This window comes from Chiloscyllium plagiosum, unplaced genomic scaffold (genome assembly GCF_037043375.1).
Source record: "Chiloscyllium plagiosum isolate Xiang-an unplaced genomic scaffold, Cpla_swu_hap1 HiC_scaffold_23, whole genome shotgun sequence".
NCBI classification, from domain to species: Eukaryota; Metazoa; Chordata; class Chondrichthyes; order Orectolobiformes; family Hemiscylliidae; genus Chiloscyllium; species Chiloscyllium plagiosum.
Window position 1 is genome coordinate 60585770 of NW_028270161.1, and position 24491 is coordinate 60610260.

The 24491-nt window shown below is 44.5% G+C and overlaps 1 protein-coding gene across 3 annotated transcripts in view; it reads left to right on the forward strand.

Moving 5' to 3' along the window:
• LOC122561437 (dynein axonemal heavy chain 3-like) overlaps positions 1-24491 on the forward strand; it is a 557691-nt gene that overhangs the window by 178448 nt on the left and 354752 nt on the right. For all 3 annotated transcript variants that reach the window (XM_087999740.1, XM_087999741.1, XM_087999742.1), the window contains one exon: positions 2498-2702. In XM_087999740.1, the coding sequence (XP_087855866.1) occupies positions 2498-2702 (205 nt within the window). The remainder of the gene's footprint in view (positions 1-2497; positions 2703-24491) is intronic.

A 24491-nucleotide genomic window follows, 5' to 3' on the forward strand; every position in this document is an offset into this window, starting at 1 on the left:
AAGTGCAGTGTGAGGAGCTGCTGTGAGTTACTGTAATACATCGTGAGGTTGGTACACATTACTGCTACTGAGCATTGGTGGTGGAGGACATGAATGTTTATGACTGTGTTCCATTCAAGTGGTCTGCTTTGTCCTGGATGGTGTCAAACTCCTTGATTGTTGTTGCAGATATAGTCAGCCAGGCAAGTGAAGAGTAGTCCATCACACTCCTGACTTGTACCTTGTGGACACGCTTTGGGGAGGCAGGTGGTGAGTTACTCACTGCTGTGTTCCTAGCCTCTGATCTGCTCTTGTAGTCACTTTGTTGACGTGCTGAGTCCAGTTGAGTTTCTGGTCAATGGTAACCCTCAAGATGTTAATGGTGAAAGATCCAGAGGTAGTAATGCTATTTAGTGTCCAAGGCCAATAGTTAGATTTTCTCTTTTTGGAGATGATCATTGCCTGACACTTCTTTGCCACAAATGTTACTTGACACTTGTCAGCCCAAACTTGGGTAGTGTTCAGATCTTGTAACATTCGAACATGAACTTCAATATCTGAAGAGTCACACATGCTGCTGAACTATACAATCATTAGTGAACATCCCAACTCCTGACCCTATAATTGAGGGAAGGTCATTGATGAAGCAACTGAAGATTTTTGAGCCTCAGACTCTACCCTGAGGAACTCCCGCAGAGATGCCCTGGAGCTGAGATGACTGACCTCCAACAACCAGGTATGGCTTCAACAGGTAGAGACTTTGCTCCCTGATGCCCATTGATTTCAATTTTGCTAGGCTCCTTGATGCCACATTTGATCGAATATGTTCTTGATTTTAGGGGTTGTCACTCTCATCTCTGGAATTCAACTCTTTTGTTCATGGTTGAACCAAGGCTGTAATGAGGTCAGGAGCTGAGTGACCCTGGTAAAACCCAAACTGGGCCTCACTGAGCAGGTTATTGCTGAGCAGGTGCTGCTTCATAGCAATGTTAATGACCCCTTCCATCATTTTCCTGATGATCAAGAAGAGACAGATGGGGTGGTAGTTGGCTGAGTTGGATTTACAGTCATACAGTCATTGGGATATACAGCACGGAAACAGACCTTTCACTTCAACTCATCCATACTGACCAGATATTCAAAACCAATCTGGTTTCATTTGCCAGCACTAGGTCAATATCTCTCCAAATCCTTCTTATTCATCTAACCATCCAGATGTCTTTTAAATGTTGTAATTGTAACAGCCTCCACCACTTCCTCTGGCAGTTCATCTCCATACATACACCATCCTTTGCGTGAAAAAAATGCCCCTTAGGTCCCTTTTAAATCTTTCCCCTCTCATCTTAAAGCTATGCCCTCTAGTTCTGGACCTTGTGTATTTACCATATCCATACCCCTCATGATTTTATAAAACTCTGTAAGGTCACCCCTCAGCCTCTGATGCTCCAGGAAAAACAGCCCCAGCCTATTCAGCCTCTCCTTATTACTCAAACCCTCCAACCCTAGCAACATCTTTGTAAATCTTTTCGGAACCCTTTCAAGTTTCACAACATCCTTCCAGTAGGAGGGACACCAAAATTGCACACAATATTCCAAAAGTAGTCTAGCCAATATCAGCTACAAGATGACCTCCCAACTCCTGTACTCAATGCTCTGACCAATAAAGGAAAGCATACCAAACGCCTTCTCCACTATCCTATCTACCTGAAACTCCACTTTCAAGGAGCTATGAACCTATACTCCAAGGCCTCTTTGTTCAGCAACACTCCCCAGGACCTTACCATTAAGGGTATAAGTCCTGCCTGGTTTGCCTTTCCAAAATGCAGCACCTCTCATTTGAAATCCATTTGTCACTCCTCAGCCTATTGGCCCCTTTGATCAAGATCCTCTGAGGTAACCTTCTTGATCATTCACTACACCTCTAATTTTGGTACCATTTGCAAACTTACTAACTATACCTCCTATGTTCACATCCGGCGGTGTGGCCTCTGAGCATCTGTAGAAATTTCTGAAACTGGAGGTAAGGGCCACAGTTGGTGTGCCAATGCTGATTGCCAGTGCACAGAAACCTGCAATAGCTGCACATGCAGCCGTGCAGCTTAGAACAAACCTTTACGTACAAGGACACTCCTGGACAATTTTCCACAATGTCAGGTAGATACCAGTGTTGTAACTGTATGGAATAGCATGGCTATGGGAGCGACAGGTTCTGGAGCACAAGTCTTCATTACTCCTGACAGAATGTTGTCAGGGCCCATAGCCTTTGCATTATCCAGTGCTTCCCACTGTTTCTTGACATTATCTAGAGTGAATTGAGTTGGCTGAAGTCTGGTATCTGTAATGCTCCCTCTAAGCTGCACAGCTGGTCTTTCAGCCATTACATTGGTAGAGGGATTGAGTTTCAGAGACATGAGGTCATGTTGCAGCTGTACAATCAGGAGTATTGTGTACAGCAATTATTATTAGAAATTAATGTGAATTCTTGATTCTGAAAACCCCTTTGTCTCACTTTTGATAGATACTGCTCAATATATGAACCATACAAATGCTTATTGTCCCTGGAAACAGAAAATAAGATTGAAGCTACAATCAAGAAAGAGTTCAACCTGAGAATATATACCAATGAGATTGAGAAGCTCCGAACAATGGCTTTGGAACTCGCCTCTCTCCCAGTCCGTGTCCCATTGAATTTGCTGCTTCTCGATGTCTCCGAGTTAAATCAGGTAAATGTGTTAGTTGTTTTGACAGTCTTGTGGTAGTTTTGTTCGAGACAAAAAAACTGCAGATGCTGGTATCCAAGGTAGACAAGCAGGAGGCTGGGAGAACACAGCAAGGCAGGCAGCATCAGGAGGGAGAGGAACACAGCAAGGCAGGCAGCATCAGGAGGGAGGGGGACACAGCAAAACAGGCAGCATCTGGAAGGAGAGGAACACAGCAAGGCAGGCAGCATCAGGAAGGAGAGGAACACAGCAAGGCAGGCAGCATCAGGAGGGAGAGGGACACAGCAAGGCTGGCAGCATCTGGAAGGAGAGGAACACAGCAAGGCAGGCAGCATCAGGAAGGAGAGGAACACAGCAAGGCAGGCAGCATCAGGAGGGAGAGGAACACAGCAAGGCAGGCAGCATCAGGAGGGAGAGGAACACAGCAAGGCAGGCAGCGTCAGGAGGGAGAGGAACACAGCAAAACAGGCAGCATCTGGAAGGAGAGGAACACAGCAAGGCAGGCAGCATCAGGAAGGAGAGGAACACAGCAAGGCAGGCAGCATCAGAAGGAAGAGGAACACAGCAAGGCAGGCAGCATTAGGAGGGAGAGGAACACAGCAGGGCAGGCAGCATCAGGAGGGAGAGGAACACAGCAAGGCAGGCAGCATCAGGAGGGAGAGGAACACAGCAAGGCAGGCAGCATCAGGAGGGAGAGGAACACAGCAAGGCAGGCAGCATCAGGAGGGAGAGGAACACAGCAAGGCAGGCAGCGTCAGGAGTCTGGGAGAACACAGCAAGGCAGGCAGCATCAGGAGGGAGAGGAACACATCAGGAGGTGAAGAAGGGTCACATCCGAAACGTCGACTTCTCCACCTACTGATGCTGCCTGCCTTGCTGTGTTCTCCCAGCCTCCTGCTTATCTACTTTGTGGAAGTTATGTGGCAGAGTGAGGCCGTGGTCCTGTATTTCTACTGGGATTCTCCCAATCCTCTAATGGGCTTTTCCTCTCAGGAGTATCCAATCTCATCCTGGGATATTCTGAGTGCATTCATACAATCAACATTGTTAGCATTGGTCATTCTGATGAACCTTTGAGTTGGGAAATTGATGCTGTCCCTACAGCGGGAAAGCTAACAGCCGGGATATTTTAGGCTAATTCACCATTTGTTGTGGGGAAATTATGAGAATCTGTTAATTGGGACAGAACAACTCAATATTTGGACAAATGTGAAATGATCAGAGAGAATGCAGATTTGTAAAAGAGTGAGCTATACCTGATGATTCTGATTGGATTTTTACAGATGATTTACATAGTCAAGAAGGGAGGGTCATGGATGGTAGTTATAGAGCTTCCTAGAGTGTGTTCCAAATGGTTTCACAATACACAATACACAATAAACAAAATAGAGTTAATACACAACAGAGAGTTAACACACAACAGAGTTAACACATAACAGAGATGTAATGATAGTAATGAGGCCTCCCCTTCCTGGACCTCTCCATCTCCATTAATGACGACCGACTTGACACTGACATTTTTTTACAAACCCACCGACTCCCATAACTACCTGGATTACACCTCTTCCCACCCTACCTCTTGCAAAAATGCCATCCCGTATTCCCAATTCCTCCACCTCCGCCATATCTGCTCCCAGGAGGACCAGTTCTACCACAGAACACACCAGATGGCCTCCTTCTTTAGAGACCGCAATTTCCCTTCCCACGTGGTTAAAGATGCCCTCCAACGCATCTCATCCACATCCCGCACCTCCGCCCTCAGACCCCACCCCTCCAACCGTAACAAGGACAGAACGCCGCTGGTGCTCACCTTCCACCCTACCAACTTTCGCATAAACCAAATCATCTGCCGACATTTCCGCCACCTCCAGACAGACCCCACCACCAGGAATATATTTCCCTCCCCACCCCTTTCCACCTTCCGCAAAGACCGTTCCCTCCGTGACTACCTGGTCAGGTCCACGCCCCCCTACAACCCACCCTCCCATCCTGGCACTTTCCCCTGCCACCGCAGGAACTGTAAAACCTGCGCCCACACCTCCTCCCTCACCTCTATCCAAGGCCCTAAAGGAGCCTTACAAATCCATCAAAGTTTTACTTGCACATCCACTAATATAATTTATTGTATCCGTTGCTCCCGATGCGGTCTCCTCTACATTGGGGAGACTGGGCGCCTCCTAGCAGAGCGCTTTAGGGAACATCTCCGGGACACCCGCACCAATCAACCACACCGCCCCGTGGCCCAACATTTCAACTCCCCCTCCCACTCTGCCGAAGACATGGAGGTCCTGGGCCTCCTTCACCGCCGCTCCCTCACCACCAGACGCCTGGAGGAAGAATGCCTCATCTTCTGCCTCGGAACACTTCAACCACAGGGCATCAATGTGGACTTCAACAGTTTCCTCATTTCCCCTTCCCCCACCTCACCCTAGTTCCAAACTTCCAGCTCAACACTGTCCCCATGACTTGTCCGGACTTGTCTGACCTGCCTATCTCCTTTTCCACCTATCCACTCCACCCTCTCCTCCCTGACCTATCACCTTCATCCCCTCCCCCACTCACCCATTGTACTCTATGCTACTTTCTCCCCACCCCCACCCTCCTCTAGCTTATCTCTTCACGCTTCAGGCTCACTGCCTTTATTCCTGATGAAGGGCTTTTGACCGAAACGTCGATTTCGAAGCTCCTTCGATGCTGCCTGAACTGCTGTGCTCTTCCAGCACCACTAATCCAGAATGATAGTAATGAGGTCAGCCAGGTCGATCTCATGCTCCTGATGTGGTCTCTTCTATCTCAGGGACACCAAATGCAAACTCAGGGATTGGTTCGCGGCTCTGCATGCATTAACCAACCCATTCTTCTGGTTGCCATCTATTTTATTTCCCCCTCCCACTCCAAAGGTGACATGTCCATCCTCGGATGCCTCCACTGTCAGAGTTAGGCTAAACATAAATTGGAGGAACAATACCTGATATTTTGCCGGGGCGGGGGGGTTATGGTCTAATGGCCTCAGTATTAATTTCAACTTCAAAATTCCTCCAGCCCCAGCCTTTTCCCATGTCCAGCCCTTCCTCTTCACCTTGCTTCCTTGACCTGGCCTAGCTTGTCTACCTTCCTACTCAACTATCCGCTCCATCCTTCCCACTGACCAATCACAATAACCCCCTACCTGCATCCACCTATGACCATCCCACCTACTCTTCCCCCAGCCTCACTCCCATCCCTCTATTTACTTCTGGGCTCCCCTCCCCCTCCCCAGTTCTGATGAAGAGTTTAGGCTCAAAATATTGATTTTCCTGCTCCTTGGATGCTGTCTGACCTGTTGTGCTCTTCCAGCGTCACATCTATTGACTTGTAGAATATGAGTCCCCTGATTGGACCTGTTAATCTGATCCAATCAGGGAGCCCTAGCCAACAGATTAGAACAGGAGGGTGGGTAATGAGTTCTGTTCACTGTAGGAGCTAACTATGAGCTAGTTGGATCCCTGTCATGTATTATGCACGTGTAAATAAATGTGAATTGGTGATAGGATATCAGCCTTCGTGGAGTTATTTCAAGAGACTTACCATACAAGAGAGTCCACACACAGAGTATTAGCAAAAAAACAGACAGTGAACACAGAACAGAGAATTCACACAAGACAGAGAGTAAACACAGAAGAGTGTTAAAACCAGAGTAACACAAGACAGACTTCTCAAGATGGCAGCAAGGCAACATCTGTAGCTGAAACGGGACTTGTAGCCTGGGGGCAGCCTGGTCTGGCAGCGGAGCCAGGGAGTTTTCATTGCATGGCGAGTGTGGGTTCAGCAGTGTCAACGATGTGGGCCTAGCGGCAAAGAGATAGTGCCTACAGTGGGGTGAGTCCTACGTGGATGGGTCCAGCACAGGCAGTGGAGGTCTCCCTTGAGGCTAGGTGGCAGCGTGGATTCGGTCAGAAAAACTGATATTCTGAACTTTTTACATCTTTATTTTTCTAATGTATTCCTATGACCTATAATGCTGGACATTTTTTTCGCTTTTCTAATTTTTTTGTTTCCTAAGAATTTAATCTTAAGTAACTGTACCTAGGTAACTTTGAACCCAAAATGGCGTTGTAATGCGGCCACTGTAAACATTTCACTGTATGCATTTGAGTACATTGACAATAAAGTTGATTCAATTCAGAGAATTAATAGAAAACAGAGAGTTAACATACCACAAAGAATTGATGAAAAACTAGAGAGTTAACACAAAACAGAGAGTTAACATAAAACAAGGAGTGAATGCACAACAGTTAAAACAGTGTTAACACACAAGATTATCATAGAATTATCCAGCATCGAAACAGACCGTTTGATCCAACTTGTCTGTGCCAATCAGAACATCCCAAACTGACCAAGTCCCATTTGCCAGCATTTGGCCCATATCCTCCTGGGAAGATACCTATCCAGATGCCTTTTAAATGTTGTAATTGTACCTGTCTCCACAACTTCCTCTGCAGATCAGGGAGACCAAACATAAACTTAGGGAAGGGTTCACCGAACATTTCAGCTGGGGCCACACGGGCCGACTGCACCTCCCAGTCATCGCCATTTTAATTCCCCTTCCCACTCCCTTTCCAACGTCAACATCCTCAGCCTCCTCCATTGTCACAATGAATCAAACTGCAAATTGGAGGAACAACACCTCATCTTCTGCCTGGACAACCTACAACCTGGAGGACTTAAAAATGAGTTCTCCAACTCCAAATAACCCCTCTTCCTTCCCCTTCCCCCACTCCCTTCCCAGCTCCTCCCCCATCCCTTCCCCTTCCACTCCTCCCACTAACCGGATTTATTCCTCTCATCGACCAACCACATCGTACCTTCTACCTGTATTTAGCTATCCCCACTTCACCACCGTGCCCCCTCCACCCTCTTTGTTTGCAGCTCCACCCATACCCAACCCCAGTCCTGAAGAAGGGTCAAACCCAAAACACTTCCGCACTTCCTGGTGCTGCCTGGCTTGCTTTGTTCTCCCAGCCTCCTGCCTTTGGATTCCAGTATCTGCAGTTTTTCTGTCTCTCTCCACGACTTCAGTTCGAACTCTGGCAGTTCGTCCCATACACGCAACACCCTCTGCATGAAAAAGTTGCCCCTCAGGTCCTTTTTAAATCTTTCCCCTCTCACCTTAGACCTATGCCCTTTAGTTTTGATCACCGCACCCCCCCCCCCCCCCCCCTCAGCACACCCACACACTCCCCCCCACCCTCCTAAGGAAAAAGACCTTGGCCATTCACTCTATCCACCCTCACGATTTTATAAACCTCTATAACGTCACCCCTCAGCCTCCGATGCTCCACGGAAAACAACCCCAGTCTATTCAGCCTCTCCCTATAATTCAAACCCTCCAGTTCTGGCAGCATTTTTGTAAATCTTTTCCACACCCACTCAAGTTTAACAACATCTTTCCTATAGAAGGGCAAACAGAATTGTGCACAGAATTCCAAAAGTGGCCTCATCAATGTCTTGTACAGTGCAACATGACGTCCCGACTCCTGTACTCAATGCAGTGCCCACTGATGACAAGAAAGCCAAATGTCTTCTGCATCACCCTATCTACCTGTGACTCCACGTTCAAGGAACTATGCACTTGCACCCCTAGGTCTCTTTGACAACATTCCCCAGGGCCCTATCATTAATTGTATGCGGAGAAGTGGAGATCTGAAACTATGAGTAAGTTGTAGAGGCTGGTAATCAATTGCAAATGTTAAAACTGACATTAATAAATGGTGACTGGGTACGTACACTAAAAATTACACAATTAAGAGGGAAATCATGTTAAGATGCAGACCAGGTATAATCCAACTGAGTGGTGAAAATGTTTAATTGCATGCAAATTTTGATCAAATTGGCTATTTCTTCTATGAGGAATTTGTAATACATGCAGTGACATTGCTAAGAAAAAAGTGATCTTACCTCAGTAACAATTATTAAAATAGTGGAAACTGTTACAAGCACTCAACTGTTGCAACTAGAACTCAAACCAAAATAACTCTGGAAACCCTGAACAGTCAGGCAGGCAGGATTTACAAAGTCAGACCTGTTGACTTATTACTCGAAGTGGAGATTAGCTTTTGTTACAAATGGTTAACAGCCTCATTAACCAGACCAAATACAGAGAAGTTAAGTGCAAATCAATACTTTGGCAATGCAAAATCTGCTTTCATATTTCAAAGCGTTATTTTGTAACATGTTCATCTTAAAAGTTAATAAACAAATATAACTGTCTTGTGAAAAGGACATGGATATATTCACCTCCTTGTTTGTTCATAACATTTTCTGAAAAATTGCATTATTTTTTACAAAGTTAAAAATCACAGAACACCAGGTTATAGTCCTATAGGTTTATTTGAAAGCACTAGCTTTCAGAGCGCTGCTCAACCAACTGCAACCGACAGGCTATCCTTCATTGTCCAGTACTTCCCAGGAGCCAAAGAGTTATGCCATGTTCTTCGCAGCGTGCAACATGATCAATGAGGATGAGCACCTCGCCAAGACCTTCCCCACACCTCTACGTCTTGCCTTTAAACAACCACTAAACCTCAAACAGATCATTGTTCACAGCAAACAGACAGGCTTTCTGTACAACACCATAGAACCCTGTCACGGTAGCTGCTGCAAGACATGTCAGAGTATTGACACGGATACCACCAGTACACGTGGGGACACCTCCCACCACGTACGTGGCAGGTACTCATGTGACTCAGCCAACGTTGTCTACCTCATATGCTGCAGGCAAGGATGCCCTGAGGCATGGTACATTGGCGAGACCAAGCAGAGACTACAGCAATGGATGAATGGGCACCGCACGACAGTCCTCAGACAGAAGTGCTCCCCCCCAGTCAGAGAACACTTCAGCGGTCCGGGACATTCGACCTCGGACCTTTGGGTGACCATCCTCCAAGATGGACTTCAGGACAGGCAACAACATAAAGTGGCCGAGCAGAGGCTGATAGTTTGGTACCCATGGGGATGGCCTCAACTGGAATCTTGGGTTCATGTCACACTTTAGCTTAAAAATGTGTTGCTGGAAAAGCGCAGCAGGTCAGGCAGCATCAAAGGAGAAGGAGACCCTCTCTCATTCACAAGCTCTCTCTCATACGCTCACACACACACTCCCACATTCACACATGCACCCTCTCACAGACACTCATAGTGCCTGAACACACCCACACACACACACACACATTGAGGGGTGAATTTGTACTTGCACAATTACATTTTATTTTGCTCAAAAACTGCACAAATCCATGTAAGATTCTGTAAATCCCTTTTTTAGATTAGAATCAGTCTGAACATTGTGACACAGACAGCCTCACACAGGGGCACTCACACTTTCAATGCATTATCTGGGCCGACATGGCACCAACCGAGAATATAACTTTAAGAAAGTTCTGGAATTTACATATGAAAGAATTGAAACCAACATGCCCATTCTAAAAGATGAGAGACTTAACAAGCAATCCAGGTCTTTTTGCAATATATAATTTCAGTTACATCACCTTGTAAACTTTCGCTAAAAATTCTGTGTCCTGCGATCTTATAACTCCACAACCACCTGATGAAGGAGCAATGCTCCAAAAGCTGGTGCTTCCAAATAAACCTGTTGGACTATAACCTGGTGTTGTGTGATTTTTAACTTTGTATATACCAGTCCAACACTGGCACCTCCAAATCATTATTTTTTACAATGTACACAGAGAAGTATCACTACAGTCCTGAAAGGAACCTGAACCTTGCTTTGTACGTTGTTGCATAGTATGTCGAGAAGTACAATGTATCTTTCAGTGTTGTTATTTTATCTGAGTGTTTGAAGTAAATGTGCGCCATGTATAACAGAATTATTAGGTCAGTGTGTATGTTGGTACCAAGAACATAGGTAGAGCAAGGAATGAGATTCTGCAGAGAGAATATAGGAAAGTAGGCAGGAAGTTGAAAAGTAAATCCTCGAGGGTAGTAATATCTGGATTACTCCTGGTGCAATGAGGATCGAATTTGTGACTGAAGGGTTGGTGCAGGGGACAAGGATTTACATTTTTAGACTGTTAGGATCTCTTCAGACCTATAGTAAAGGGATAAATTCCACCTGAATTGGAAGGTGATCAATATCCTTGTGGGGCAATTTGCTCGGGATCCTCAGGTGATGGTAACTAGCAGGAATAGTCAGCGGGAAATGGAGAATTACACAATTCCGGACAATTAAACAAGACAAAATTCCAGAAAATGAAACCCGACAGGACCAACACCCCACAATTCTACGTACTACCAAAAATCCATAAATGAGGAGCCCCCTCAGACCCATAGTCTCACTACCCGGAACACCAACTTACAGACTGGCCATAGAACTACATGCAAGACTAAAATACCTAGTAGAAGAGTCACAGCACTCCATCTACTCCACCTAGGAATTCCTAAAAATCATCAAAAACACCAAAACAGAGCAAGACGAAGCAATGATCTCATTCGACGTACTGTTCACCTCCATCAACATCGACCTGGCAAAGGAAACACTTACCACACTTTTAGAAGAGACCATCACACACACACACACACACACAAACACACACACCAACCAACCACCATCAATCACATTACCAACGGAAACATCATGAAGCCAGTGGACCTGTGCCTCACCACCCACTTCACTTTCAACAACATAGTCGACAAACAAACCAATGGCACACCCATGGGATCTCCGCTATCAAGATTCCTAGCAGAAGCAGTAATGCAAAGACTAGAACAAACAGCCCTACCAACCATCAAACCAAAAATCTGAATCCGCTACGTAGATGACACCTTTGTCATCACAAAACGAAACAAGATAGAAGAGACATTTAACAACATCAACAACACCCTCACAGGCATAAAGTTCACCAAGGAGGAAGAAACCGACAATAAACTCGCATTCCTGGACGTCACAGTCGAAAGAGAGGACAATGGAGAACTACAAATCTGCGTATACAGAAAACCGACAAACACTGACCAAATACTTAACTACACCAGCAACCATCCCAACACACACAAACAAAGCTGTATCAGAACACTATTCCAACGAGCCACCACACACTGCAGCACAGACGAACTTTGGAAAACAGAGGAGAACCACCTATACAACGTATTCAAGAAGAATGGATACTCAAAAAATACAGTGCGCAGATTCCTCAAGAACAAACCATGACAAGCAGACCAAACACAGCCAGAAACCCTAACCACCTTACCATACATCAAAGAAGTTTCAGAAATGACAGCTAGACTACTAAGACCCCTCGGAATCCTAGTTGCACACAAACCCACCAACATTCTCAAACAAAAACTATCAAACTTAAAAGACCCAGTACAACCCATGGACAAAACCAACATCATCTACAAAATTCCATGCAAGGACTGCCACAAACACTACGTAGGACAGACAGGAAGAAAGTTAGCCACCAGGATACATGAACACCAGCTAGCCACAAAAAGACACAACCCTCTCTCCCTCGTAGCCCTACACACGGATGAAAAAAACCACCATTTCGACTGGGACAACACATCTATCCTGGGACAGGCTAAGCAAAGACATGCCAGAGAATTCCTAGAGGCCTGGCACTCCAACCACAACGCCATAAACAAACACATAGGTCTAGATGCCATCTATCAACCCCTCAGAAAACGAACAGGAAATGACATCACCACAAACCCAGGAACCCCATCCAAGAGAAAGATATAAATAGAAAGCAGGAGACAACAGCTTCGCTTCACTTGGAGGTCGCCACTGATGATGTTACCTAGCCAGGTAATGAAACATCTGGATATCAAACCCACAGCTCAGCGAGCAAACCTACACCCTAAATTGAGAAGCAAATATGTAAGGAGATCTCCAATTTCTGTAAGAAAAATAGGGTTGTAATGGTTAGGGATTTTAACTTTCCAACCATAGACTGGGGCTGTATAGTATTAAAGGATGAGAAGGAATTTGTTAAGTGTGTACAAGAAAACTTTCTTATTCAATATATGGATGTGCCTACTATAGAAAGAGCAAAACTTGACCTTCTCTTGAGAAATAAGGCAGGGCAAGTGACTGAGGTGTCTGAGAGGACTTTGGGGCAAGTGATCTTAATTCTATTAATTTTTAAATTGTCATGGAAAAGAATAGAACTGATCAAAAATTAAAATTGGAGAAGGCCAATTTTGATGGGATGAGACAGGAACCCTCAAAATTTGACTGGGGGAAGCTATTTGCATGTAAAGGGATGGTTGGGAACTAGGAGGTCTTTAATAAAGAGATAATGAGAGTTCACAGACTGTATGTTCCTGTTAGTGTGAAGGGCAAGGTTGGTAGGTGTAGGGAATGCTGGATGACTAGAGACCTGATGCTCTGCTCAACAAAAAGAAGGCAGCATGTATCAAGTATTGACAGCAAGGATTGAGTGAATCGCTAGAGAGGTGTAATGGCAGTAGGAGTGCACTTAAGGGAAAAATCGAGAGGAAGATAAAGGGACATAAGATAACTTTGACAAATAGAGGTAAGTAGAATCCAAAGAAATTTTATAAATAGATTAAGGGCAAAAGAGTAACTAGGGAGAAACGAGGGCCCTTAAAGCTCAATGTGGCCAGCTATGCGCGGAACCACAGGAGATGGTGAGATACTAAATTAATATTTTGCCATCAGTATTTACTGTGAAGAAGGACATGGAAGGTAGCAAACTTGGGGAAATAAACAGTGATCTCTTGAAAAGAGTTCATATTACAGAAGAGGAAGTGTTGGAGATCTTACAACACATAAAGGTGGTTGAATCCCCAGGACCTGATCAGGTGTACCCTAGAACTCTGTGGGAAGTGAGAGAAAAGATTGCTGGGCCCCTTGCTGAGATATTTGTGTTATCAATAGCCATGGGTGAGGTGCCAGAAGACCGGAGATTCACTAATGTGATGCCATTAAGAAAGGCTATAAGGAAAAGCCAGGGATCTATGGACCAGTGAGCCTTATGTCAGTGGTGGGTAAGTTGTTGGAGCAGATTCTGAGTGACAGGATTTGTATTCATTTGGAAAGGCAAGGACTGATCAGGGATAGTCAGCATAGCTTTGTACGTGGGAAATATTGTCTCAATAACTTGATTGAGGTTTTTGAAGAGTTGTAAAAGAAGATTGATGAAGGCAGACCATAGATGTTGTCTATATGGATTTCAGCAAAACATTTGACAGGGTTTTGCATGTCAGACTGGCTAGTAAGTTCAGATCACGTGGAATCCAGGGAAGATAGCCAACTGAATACAAAATTGGCTTGAAGGTAGGAGACAGAGGTAGGTGGAAGGTAGTGTGATTATTACAACAGAATATGAATGGAGCCTTTACAAGTAGGCACCAGAGAATTTATTGTGGACAGGGAAAAGGCTAAGAAACTAAACAGTTACTTTGTGTGTATCTTCACAAAGTAAGGCACAGGTAATCTCCCAGAAATACTAAGAGACCAAGGAATGTGTGGAATTGAGGAATTGAAAGAAATGAATATTGTTAAAGAAATATTAGTTTAAAACTTAGCTGGATTGAGGTTGATAAATCCTCTGGAGTAGATGGGATTCACTCCAGAGTATTGAAGGAGGCAGGCATGGAGATAGGCATGGAGACAGGCATGCCTGTCCTTGGATGCTGCCTGAATTGCTGTGCTCTTCCAGCACCACTGATCCAGAATCTGGTTTCCAGCATCTGCAGTCATTGTTTTTACCCCATGGAGATAGTCGATGCCTTTCAAAGGCATGGAGGTTCTAGAAAGGTTCCTGCCAACTGCAATTGCAAATGGAACTCCACTATTTAAAAAGGGAGAGAAAGAGAGAGGAAGTGGAGAACAACAGAACTATCAGTTTGACATCAGTCAGAGGGAAAATATTAGAATCTATTGTAAAGGATGCGGTAACTCGGCAATTAGAAAAGACTGGCAGAATCAGGGAGAGTCAGAATGGATTTATGAAGGGGTAATCATGCTTAACCAGCCTGCTGAAGTTTTTTGAGGATAATACCTGTAAATATAGATAAAGAAGATCCAACGAATGTGGTGTATTTGGATTTTTGAATGGCTTTTGGTAAGGTTCCATACAGAGGGTTAGTAAAATAAAATTACTGGACATGGGATTGTCGGGTAATAAATTGGTATGGATAGAGAATTGATTAACAGACAGAAAGCAGAGAGTAGGAATAAACAGGTCATTCTCAGGATGGCTGGCTGTGAATAATGAGGTCAGCGTTAGGTCCAGAACTGTTCACAGCCTGTATCCATGATTTGGGTGTGGGGACAAAGTGTAGTATTTCCACATTTACTGATGACACCAAACTGGGTGGGAATGTCAACTGCGAAGAGACTGCAAGGAGGCTTCAAGAGGACTTGGACAGTCCACACGAATGGATTCAAGCATGGCAGATGGAATATAACGGGAATAAATGTGAAGTTCTCCACTTTGTTTAAAACAAAATAAGAAAGACAGAGTATTTTTAAATAGTGAAGGTTTGGAAAGTGCAGGTATCCAAAAGGATCCCGGTGGCCTAGTTCTTGAGTCACTAAAAGCAGCTAAAATAGTCAGTAAGGAAGGCAAATGGTATGTTATCTTTTATGGCAACATGATTTGAATACAGGAGTGAAGATGCAGTTATATGGAGCTTTGGTGAGACCATAACTGGAGTATTGCATACCATTTTGTCTCCTTATTTAAGGGGGATTCACATGTCATGGAGGGAATGCAACAGACGTTCACCAAGCTAAACTCTGCTTTGGTGGAATTGTCTTATGAGGAGAGATTGAGCGGACTGGATTAATATCCCTTAAAGGTTTGACAAAATAAGGAATGACTGTATTCAAACTTATAAGATTCCTACAAGAGGTAGTTTCACTTACTTAGTGTCTCTAGCACCAGGATACATAATATCAGGATAAGGGGCTGGCCACGCAGGACAGAAGATGATGAATCTTTGGAATTCTCTGCCCTGAATGCCTGCGGAAGCTCAAACACTGAATATGGTAGAGACAGAAATGGATATATTTCTGGAAGCTTATGGCTTTTAAGGAATATAGAGAAAGTGGAGAAAGTGTCATGGAGGTAGATGATCAGCTATAGTCCAGAATAATGGTGGAACAAACTCAATGGGGTGAATGGTCTTCTCCTGTTCCTATGTTGAAGCTTCTAGTAGCCTGTATATCGCCTAAATTAGGATGTCTATGTGGAGGAGGTGAAACTGAAGGAATGGGATTCCTTCCTAAGTGAGGATCTCACCTTCAGAAAAGTATGGATGGGACCAAAGGTAATTTGAGAACTAGACCCACGGAGGTCAAGGATCAACGTGGTTCAAAATGTTTCACATCATTCTCAAAACAGGAAGATGATAGTTAACTGCTTTCTCAGAGGGATACCGAGAAAGCTAAAACAGTGTCCCATTTCCAGATCTACACCTTTTGCTTGTGTTCCTGTGTCTAACAGGGAGGGATCAGGGTGAGCTGGTGTAAGGTACGCCCTTTGAAGGTCCTGAACTTCAGTGGCCTCAGCACTAGAATTCCAAGGAGTCAGAGATCTGTGAGGCCTTTGTTCACAATGTCAGTCTGCAGTAGGTAGGAGATGTGCAGTTGTACTGGCCTTTCTCATTCATCATTGCCCTTAAGTAAATAAAGACCACATGTATAAAATACAGAGGAAAACTATTCCAATTGTCTTAAAATAGATTGCACTAGTGATAGAGTAAAGGGCAGAGAGAGGAAAATGGAAAGGACATGAAATTGGATTGTGGATAGTGAGGAAGGTTGTTCAAGGATGCAGAGCTGAAAATGTGTTGCTGGAAAAGCGCAGCAGGTCAGGCAGCATCCAAGGAGCAGGAGAATCGACGTTTCGGGCATAAGCCCTTCTTCGGGAATCAGCCTTCTTCAGGCTTATGCCTGAAACATCGATTCTGCTGCTCCTTGGATGCTGCCTGACCTGCTGCGCTTTTCCAGCAACACATTTTCAGCTCTGATCTCCAGCATCTGCAATCCTCACTTTCTGTTCAAGGATACAGCAGGATATAGATCAGTTAGAAAGTTGGGTGGGGAAATGGCAGACGAAATTTAATCTGGTCAAATGCAAGAGGAAAAAAATACAGTAAATGGTAAGCCCCTTAGGAGCATTGATGTACAGAGAGATCTTGGGGTGCAAATCCACACCTCCCTGAAAGTGGCAACACAAGTGGATAAGGTGGTGAAGAAGACATATGGCATGCTGGCCTTCATTGGTTGGGGCATTGAGTATAAAAGTTGGCAAGTCATGTTGCAGCTGTACAAGACTTTAGTTAGCAGGAGAATTGACGTTTCGGGCATGAGCCCTTCTTCAGGAAGGGCTCATGCCCGAAACGTCGATTCTCCTGCTCCTTGGATGCTGCCTGACCTGCTGCGCTTTTCCAGCAATATATTTTCAGCCCTGATCTCCAGCATCTGCAGTCCTCACTTCCTCCTACAAGACTTTAGTTAGTCCACATTTGGAGTACTATGTGCAGTTCTAATGGCAGCAATATAGGATGGATATGGAGGCTTTGGAGAGAGTGCAAAAGAGATTTACCAGGATGTTGCCTAGATTGCAGTGTATCAGTCATAAAGTGAGGCTGCAAAAGGTCGGTTAGTTTTCACAAGAGTGCCAGAGGCTAAGGAATGACTTGAGAGAAACATAGAAAATTATGAGGGGCATAGATAGTGTGGATAGTTGGAGTCTTTTTCCCAGAGTAGAAATGTCAAATACGGTGGGCATAGGTTTAGGTATCAGGTGGAAAGTCTAAAGGAAATGTGTGAGGTAATTTTTCTACACAGAGGGTGGTACATGTCTGGAACATGCTGCCAGGGGAGGTGGTATTGGCAGATACGATAGCATTATTTTAGAGACATTTAGACAGACACATGAATAAGCAGGGAGGAAAGGGATACAGATCATATGCAGGCAGAAGGCATCATGATGGGTACAGACATGATGGGCTGAAGGGCATGTTCCTATGCCATTCTGTTCTATGTATCTATGTTTTTGAAGTGATTTTAGCAGGCTTTTTTGCCTTAGGTATTTAAATAATTGCTTGGTAATCAAAACTTAAACATTGCTAAATGGAGAGACAAAGACAAAGCTCTTCATCTTGCCCTCATCAGGCCTAGGGCATATTTGCAAAATGAACCCCAATTTATACAGCATTAATGAGGATTCTCATTGAATGGGCCATCACTAGCATGGAGCATCAGCACGAACAATTAGCACTCAATAATAGATCTCAAACCAGGAGGGTAAACTCTAATTTTGGTCAGGATATTGACAAGGAAATGCAGCAGAGATTGACAGTCTCCATGACCTATTCTTTTTCCCATGAAAAAAGATGTAAGCTGAAGATAAAAATGACAGGAAATCTCAGACCGGTGTTACGCTCCTCTTGCTCAATTTGGGAGCTCAGCGACGCGCTGATGACCCTGACTCATTCGCATGCAGGAAGTGTGTCCAGCTCCAGCTCTTGTTAGAGCACATGGCAACTCTGGAGCTGCAGATGGACTCACTTTGGAGCATCCGCGATGCTGAGGAGATTGTGGATAGCACATTTAGTGAATTGATCGCACCGCAGATTAGGATTGAGGGGGAAAGGAAATGGGTGACCAAAAGGCAGAGAAAGAGTAGGAAGGCAGTGCAGGTGTCCCCTGCGGTCATCTCCCTCCTAAACAGGTATACCGTTTTGGATACTGTTGGAGGAGATGGCTCACCAGGGGAGGGCAGCATTAGCCAGGTTCATGGCACCGTGGCAGGTTCTGCTGAACAGAAGGGCGGGAAAAAGAGTGGAAGGGCTATAGTCATAGGGGATTCAATTATAAGGGGAGTAGATAGGTGGTTCTGTTGTCAAAAATTAGACTCCTGAATGCCTCTCAGTTGCACGGGTCAGGGCTGTCTCAGATCGGCTTCAGGACATTCTGATGGGGAGGGAGCTGTTGTGGTGCATATAGGCACCAATGATTTAGGTAAAAAAACGGGATGAGGCCCTACAAGCAGAACAAAGGGAGTTAAGAGCCAAGTTAAAAAGTAGAACCTCAGAGATAGTAATCTCAGGATTGCTACCAGTGCCACACGCTAGTCAGAGTAGAAATGAAAGAACAGGCAGGATGAATGAGTGACTTGAGAGATGGTGCAGGAAGGAGGGATTAAGATTTTTGGGACATTGAGACAGGTTCTGGGGGAAATGAGACTATTACAAATTGGATGTTCTACTGATAAGCCCATTTCCTTCTAAATGTAAATAGATCCTATCCCTCAGTATCTTCTCCAGCAGCTTCCTTTGCACTGACGTCAGGCTCACCAGTCCATAATTACCTGGATTATCCCCGCGACCTTGGGCCAGATTGGAACCAATGTCCTTGAAGGTGCTTTTGCTAACGCTGGTTGGGGAGGGTTTAAACTAATGTGGCAGGGGATGGGAACCAAATGAGGAGGTTAGTGGTCAGGAAGGAGGTAGTAACTAAAGCCTGTAAAGAACTAGATAATGAAGTCAGCATGACCAAGGGAAGAGTAGGCAGGAAGTGGAAGATGAACTGGTGGTCTGAGGTGCATTTGTTTTAATGCGAGAAGGCCGATGAACTTAGGGCTAGGATTAGTACCTGGGTGTGTGGTGTTATTGTTATTACTGAGATTTAGTTGAGGGAAGGGCAACTAAATATCCCAGGATCTGGATGCTTCAGGCAGGATAGAGAGGGTGCACTTACAATGTTGGGGCTGTACTACAGGCCTCCCAACAGTGAGCATCAGATAGAGGTACAAATATATCAACAGATTATGGGAAGGTGTAGAAATGACAGGGTGGTGGTGATAGATTTTAATTTTCCCAACATTGACTGGGATTCACTTAGTGTTAGATTTCTAGGTGGAGCAGAATTTGTAAGGAGTATCTGGGAGGATTTTCTAGAGCAGTATGTAAGTAGTCCAACTCATGAATGGCCCATACTAGACCTGGTGTTGGGGAATGAGCCTAGCCAGGTGGTTGAAGTTTCAGTGGGGGATTACTTTGGGAATAGTGATCACAATTCCATAAGTTTTAGAAACTCATGGACAAAGACAAGAGTGGTCCAAAAGGAAGAGTGCTAAATTGGGGGAAGTCGAACTATCGCAAAATTCGGCAGGAGCTGGGGAATGTGATTTCGGAGCTAATGTTTGAAGGGAAATCCACATTTGATATGTGGGGCGCTTTTAAAGAGAGGTTGATTAGAGTGCAGGAGAGATATGTTCCTGTGAAAATGAGGGATAGAAATGGCAAGATTAGGGAACCATGGATGACAGGTGAAATTGTAAGAGAAAAAGGAAGCATAATAAGGTCTAGGTGACTGAAAACAGACAAAGCTTTGGAAGAATTTTGGGAATGTTGGACCAATCTGAAACAAGGAATTAAGAGGGCTACAAGGGGTCATGAAATATCTTTAACAAACAGGGTTAAGGAAAATCCAATGCCTTTTAATCATATGTTAGGAACAAGAGGGTAACTAAAGAAAGGGTTGGCCCACTCAAGGAAAAAGAAGGAAAGATATACATGGAGTCAGAGGAAATAGGTGAGATTCTTAATGAGTACTTTGCATTGGTATTCACCGAGGAGAGGGACATGATGGATATTGAGGTTTTGAGGTCAAGTCAGCATAAGAAGGGAGGAGGTGTGTATTCTAGAAGGTATTGAGATGGACAATTCCCCAGGTCCGGATGGGATATATCCCAGGTTACCGAAGGAAGTGAGAGAGGAAATAACTGGTGCCTTAACAAATATCATTGTGGCATCCTTGAACACAGGTAAGGTCGGGGAGGACTGAAGAATTGCTAATATTATCCCCTTGTTTAAGAAAGGTCGCAGGGATAATCCAGGTAATTATAGACCGGTGAGCCTGACATCAGTGCGAGGGACGCTGCTGGAGAGGATACTGAGGAATAGGATCTACTTACATTTAGAATAAAATGAGCTTATCAGTAATGGGCAGCATGGTTTTGTGCAGGGAAGGTCATGTCTTACCAACTTAATAGAATTCTTTGAGGAAGTGATAAAGTTGATTGATGAGGGGAAGGGCTGTGGATGTCATATCCATGGAGTTCAGTAAGGCATTTTATAAGATTTTCCATGGTAGGCTGATGGAGAAAGTGAAGTCACATGGGGTCCAGGGTGTTCTAGCTAAATGGATAGAGAACTGGCTGGGCAGCAGGAGACAGACAGTAGTAGTGGAAGGGTGCTTCTCAAAATGGAGACCTGTGACCAATGGTGCTGGGACCACTGTTGTTTGTGATATACATACATGATCTGGAGGAAGGTATAGGTGGTTTGATTAGCAAGTTTGCAGGTGACACTATAATTAGTAGAAGAGCAGATAGTGAAGGGGACTATCAGAGAATGCAGCAGAATGTGGATAGATTGGAGAGTTCCGCAGAGAAATGGCAGATGGAGTTCAATCTGGACAAATGCGAGGTGATGTATTTTGGAAGATCCAGTTGAAGAGCAAACAATACAGTGAATGGAAAAGCCCTGGGGAAAATTGATATATAGAGGGATCTGGGTGTCAGGTCCATTGTTCCCTGAAGGTAGCAATGCAGGTCAATAGAGTGGTCAAGAAGGCTACGGTATGCTTTCCTACACTGGACAGGGTATTGAGTACAAGAGTTGGCAGGCCATGTTACAGTTGTATAAGACTTTGATTTGGCCACATTTGGAATACTGCGTACAGTTCTGGTCACCACGTTACCAAAAGGATGTGGATGTTTTGGAGAGGGTGCAGAGGAGGTTCACCAGGATGTTGCCTAGTATGGAGGGCAGTAGCTATGTGGAGAGGATAAGTAGTTTAGGATTATTTTCATTGCAAAGAAGGAGGTTGAGGGGGTGACCTGACTGAGGCCTACAAAATCATGAGATGTATAGACAGGGTGGATAGCAAGAAGCTTTTTCTCGGCGTGTGGGGGAGGGATCTCAATTACTAGGGTCATGGGTTCAGAGTGAGAGGGGAAAAGTTTAAGGGAAATATGCTTGGAAAGTTCTTCACACAGAGAGGGTTGGTGCCTGGAACGCATTGTCAGCCGAGGTGGTAGAGGCGGGCACAACAGTGTCATTTAAGATGTATTTAGACAGATAATGAGTGGGCACAGAACAGAGGGATCTAGATCCTTGGAAAATAGGTGACAGATTTAGATAGAGGATCTGAAATTGGCACAGGCTTGGAGGGCCGAAGGGCCTGTTCCTGTGCTATAATTTTGTCTAATTCTCTGCAGTTTCTTGTAGTTTTGGAAAGAGCAGTTGCTATACCAGACTGTAATGCATCCAGATAGGATGCTTTCTATGGTGTATCTATAGTCTTTTGGGACATGTCAAATTTTCTTAGCTACCTCTGTGTGTACTTTCTTGACTGTAGTGTTAACATGGATAGGTTGTTGACATTGTCACTTCCAGGAGTTTGATGCTCTTGACCATCTCCACCTCAGCACTGAGTCTGTTCTCCACTCTGCTTCCTGAAGTCAATGAGCAGCTCCTTCATTTTTCTGACACTGATGAAGAGATTGTTGTCTTTACATCATGCTGTTAAACAGTCCATCTCCTTCCTGTGCTCTGTGACATTGTTGTTTGAGATTGGACCTACAACAGTGGTGTCGTCAGCAAACGTGTAAATGGAGTTAGAGCTGAATTCAGCCACACACTTGTGAGTGTATAAGGAGAATAGTAGGGAGCTGTGTTTACAGCCTTGCAGGATACTGGTATTAAAGATTACCGTGGAGCAGGTGTTGTCACCTATCCTTACTGACTGCAGTCTGTTGGTCAGGAAATCAAGGATCCAGTTATAGAGAAGGGAGCACAGACTTAGGTCCCAAAGTTCGGAGATGAGTTTGTTTGGTATTATAGTGTTGAAGGTAGAGCTGTAATCAAAAGGTAGGAGCCTGACATGGGTATCCTTGTTATCCAGATGTTCCAGGGATGAGTGCAGGGCCAGGGAGATGGTGTCTGCAGTGGACCTGTCATGACAGTCTGTGAATTGCAAGGAATCAAGGCAGGCTGGGAAGCTAGCGGTGACGCGAACCATGACCAACATCTCAGAGCACTTCATAATTATGGATGTCTGAGCTACTGGCTGGTAATCATTGAGGCACATTGCATCATTTTTCTTTGGCACCAGGATGATGGCGGTCTTCTTGAAGCAGGTGGGGACTTCAAATCGTAATAAGGAGAGGTTAAAGATGTCAGAGAATACTCACACCAGCTGGTTCACGCAGGATCTGCATACACAGCCAGGGACTTCATCCCGGCCAGCCGCATTCTGTGGGTTCACCCTTCAGAAGGCCAATCTAACATCTGCAGTGATGACCAAGGGTACAGATGCATTTGAAGTTGATGGGACAGGTGATATTGTTTCACTGTCCTTCTGTTCAAGCACAAGTGGAATGTATTGAGCTCATCGGATATGGATGTAATGTTGTCTGCGATTCTGTTCCGCTTCACTTTGTAGTCCTTTATGTTGTGCAAGCCTTGCCACAAACGATGGGTGTCCACGTACTTAGTCTGGGTCTCAGGCTTAGTTTGCTATTGTCTTTTGACATTCCTTATGGCATTCCGAAGGTTGTACCTGGATTTCCTGTATAGGTCAGGGCTAAACAGCTTGAACGCCTCAGACCTGGACTTCAGTAGGGATTTGATCTCCTGGTTCTTCCATGGTTTCCAGTTGGGGAATGATCAGATTAACGTCTTTGCACGCAGCCATCTGCACAGTTCCTGATGGAGTCTGTAATGGTAGTTACAATTTATGTATCAATTCTTTTTACCTAAATTCCATTGAGAAAAACATTCTCTGGGAGAAAGATGATACATTTATGGCTAACTAAGGAAGCTATAGTCGGTATCAAATTTAAAATAAATGACATGGCATGCAGCAAAGGTTAATTGTAGACAAGAAGATTTGAGAAATGTTCACAACGAGCAAAGAATGGCTGAAAAGAAAGATGAAAAATAATCATTAAAGACGGAAGTTAAAGTTGAAAAGTCCCTTCAGCCTTTTTACCTTCATCTTATGGTTTGTAAAGAAATTATTGCAAAGAGAATGGGATGCATCAATTGTATTCTTTCAACATTGCCAATTTCCCAAAAGTTCTCAGCAGATTGGATAACAATTTATGTAAGGTCCCTAGAGATAGAAAGTCTGAATCAGTAGGTGAGTTAGCATTAATGCCTGTCATTAGAAACATGCTAGAATTCCTTATTAAGCAAATAGTAATTTGACATTTTGGAAGTCATGATCTAGTCAGGCAGAGTTTGTGGTTTGAGTTGAGTACAATATATTATCAAAGGGCTAACTATCAAGAAACGGAGAGACAAGATAAATGGGTTATTTCAGGTTGGCAAATAGTAACTCGTAGGATACCTCAGATCTCAATTGTTCATGATCTATATTGATGACTGGGATGAAAAGACTAGCTATTTGTTGTCAGCATTGTTGATGATAAATAGATAGAAAAGCAAGTTGCAATACATATACAAAGTGTCTGAAAAGCACGTGAGCAAAGATTTGGCAAGTGGCTCAGTAGTTAGCACTGCTGCCTCACAGTACCAGAGACCCAGATTCAATTCCAGCCTTGGGCGACTGTCTGTGTTGAGTTTGCACATTCTCCCCGTGTCTGTGTGGATTTCCTCTGGGTGTTCCAATCTCCGCCCACAGTCGAAAGGTGTGCAGGTTAGGTGAACTGGCCATACTAAGTTATCCCGTAGTGCCCAGGGATGGGCAGGCTAGGTGGATTAGCCATGGGAAATGTAAAGTTAGAGGGA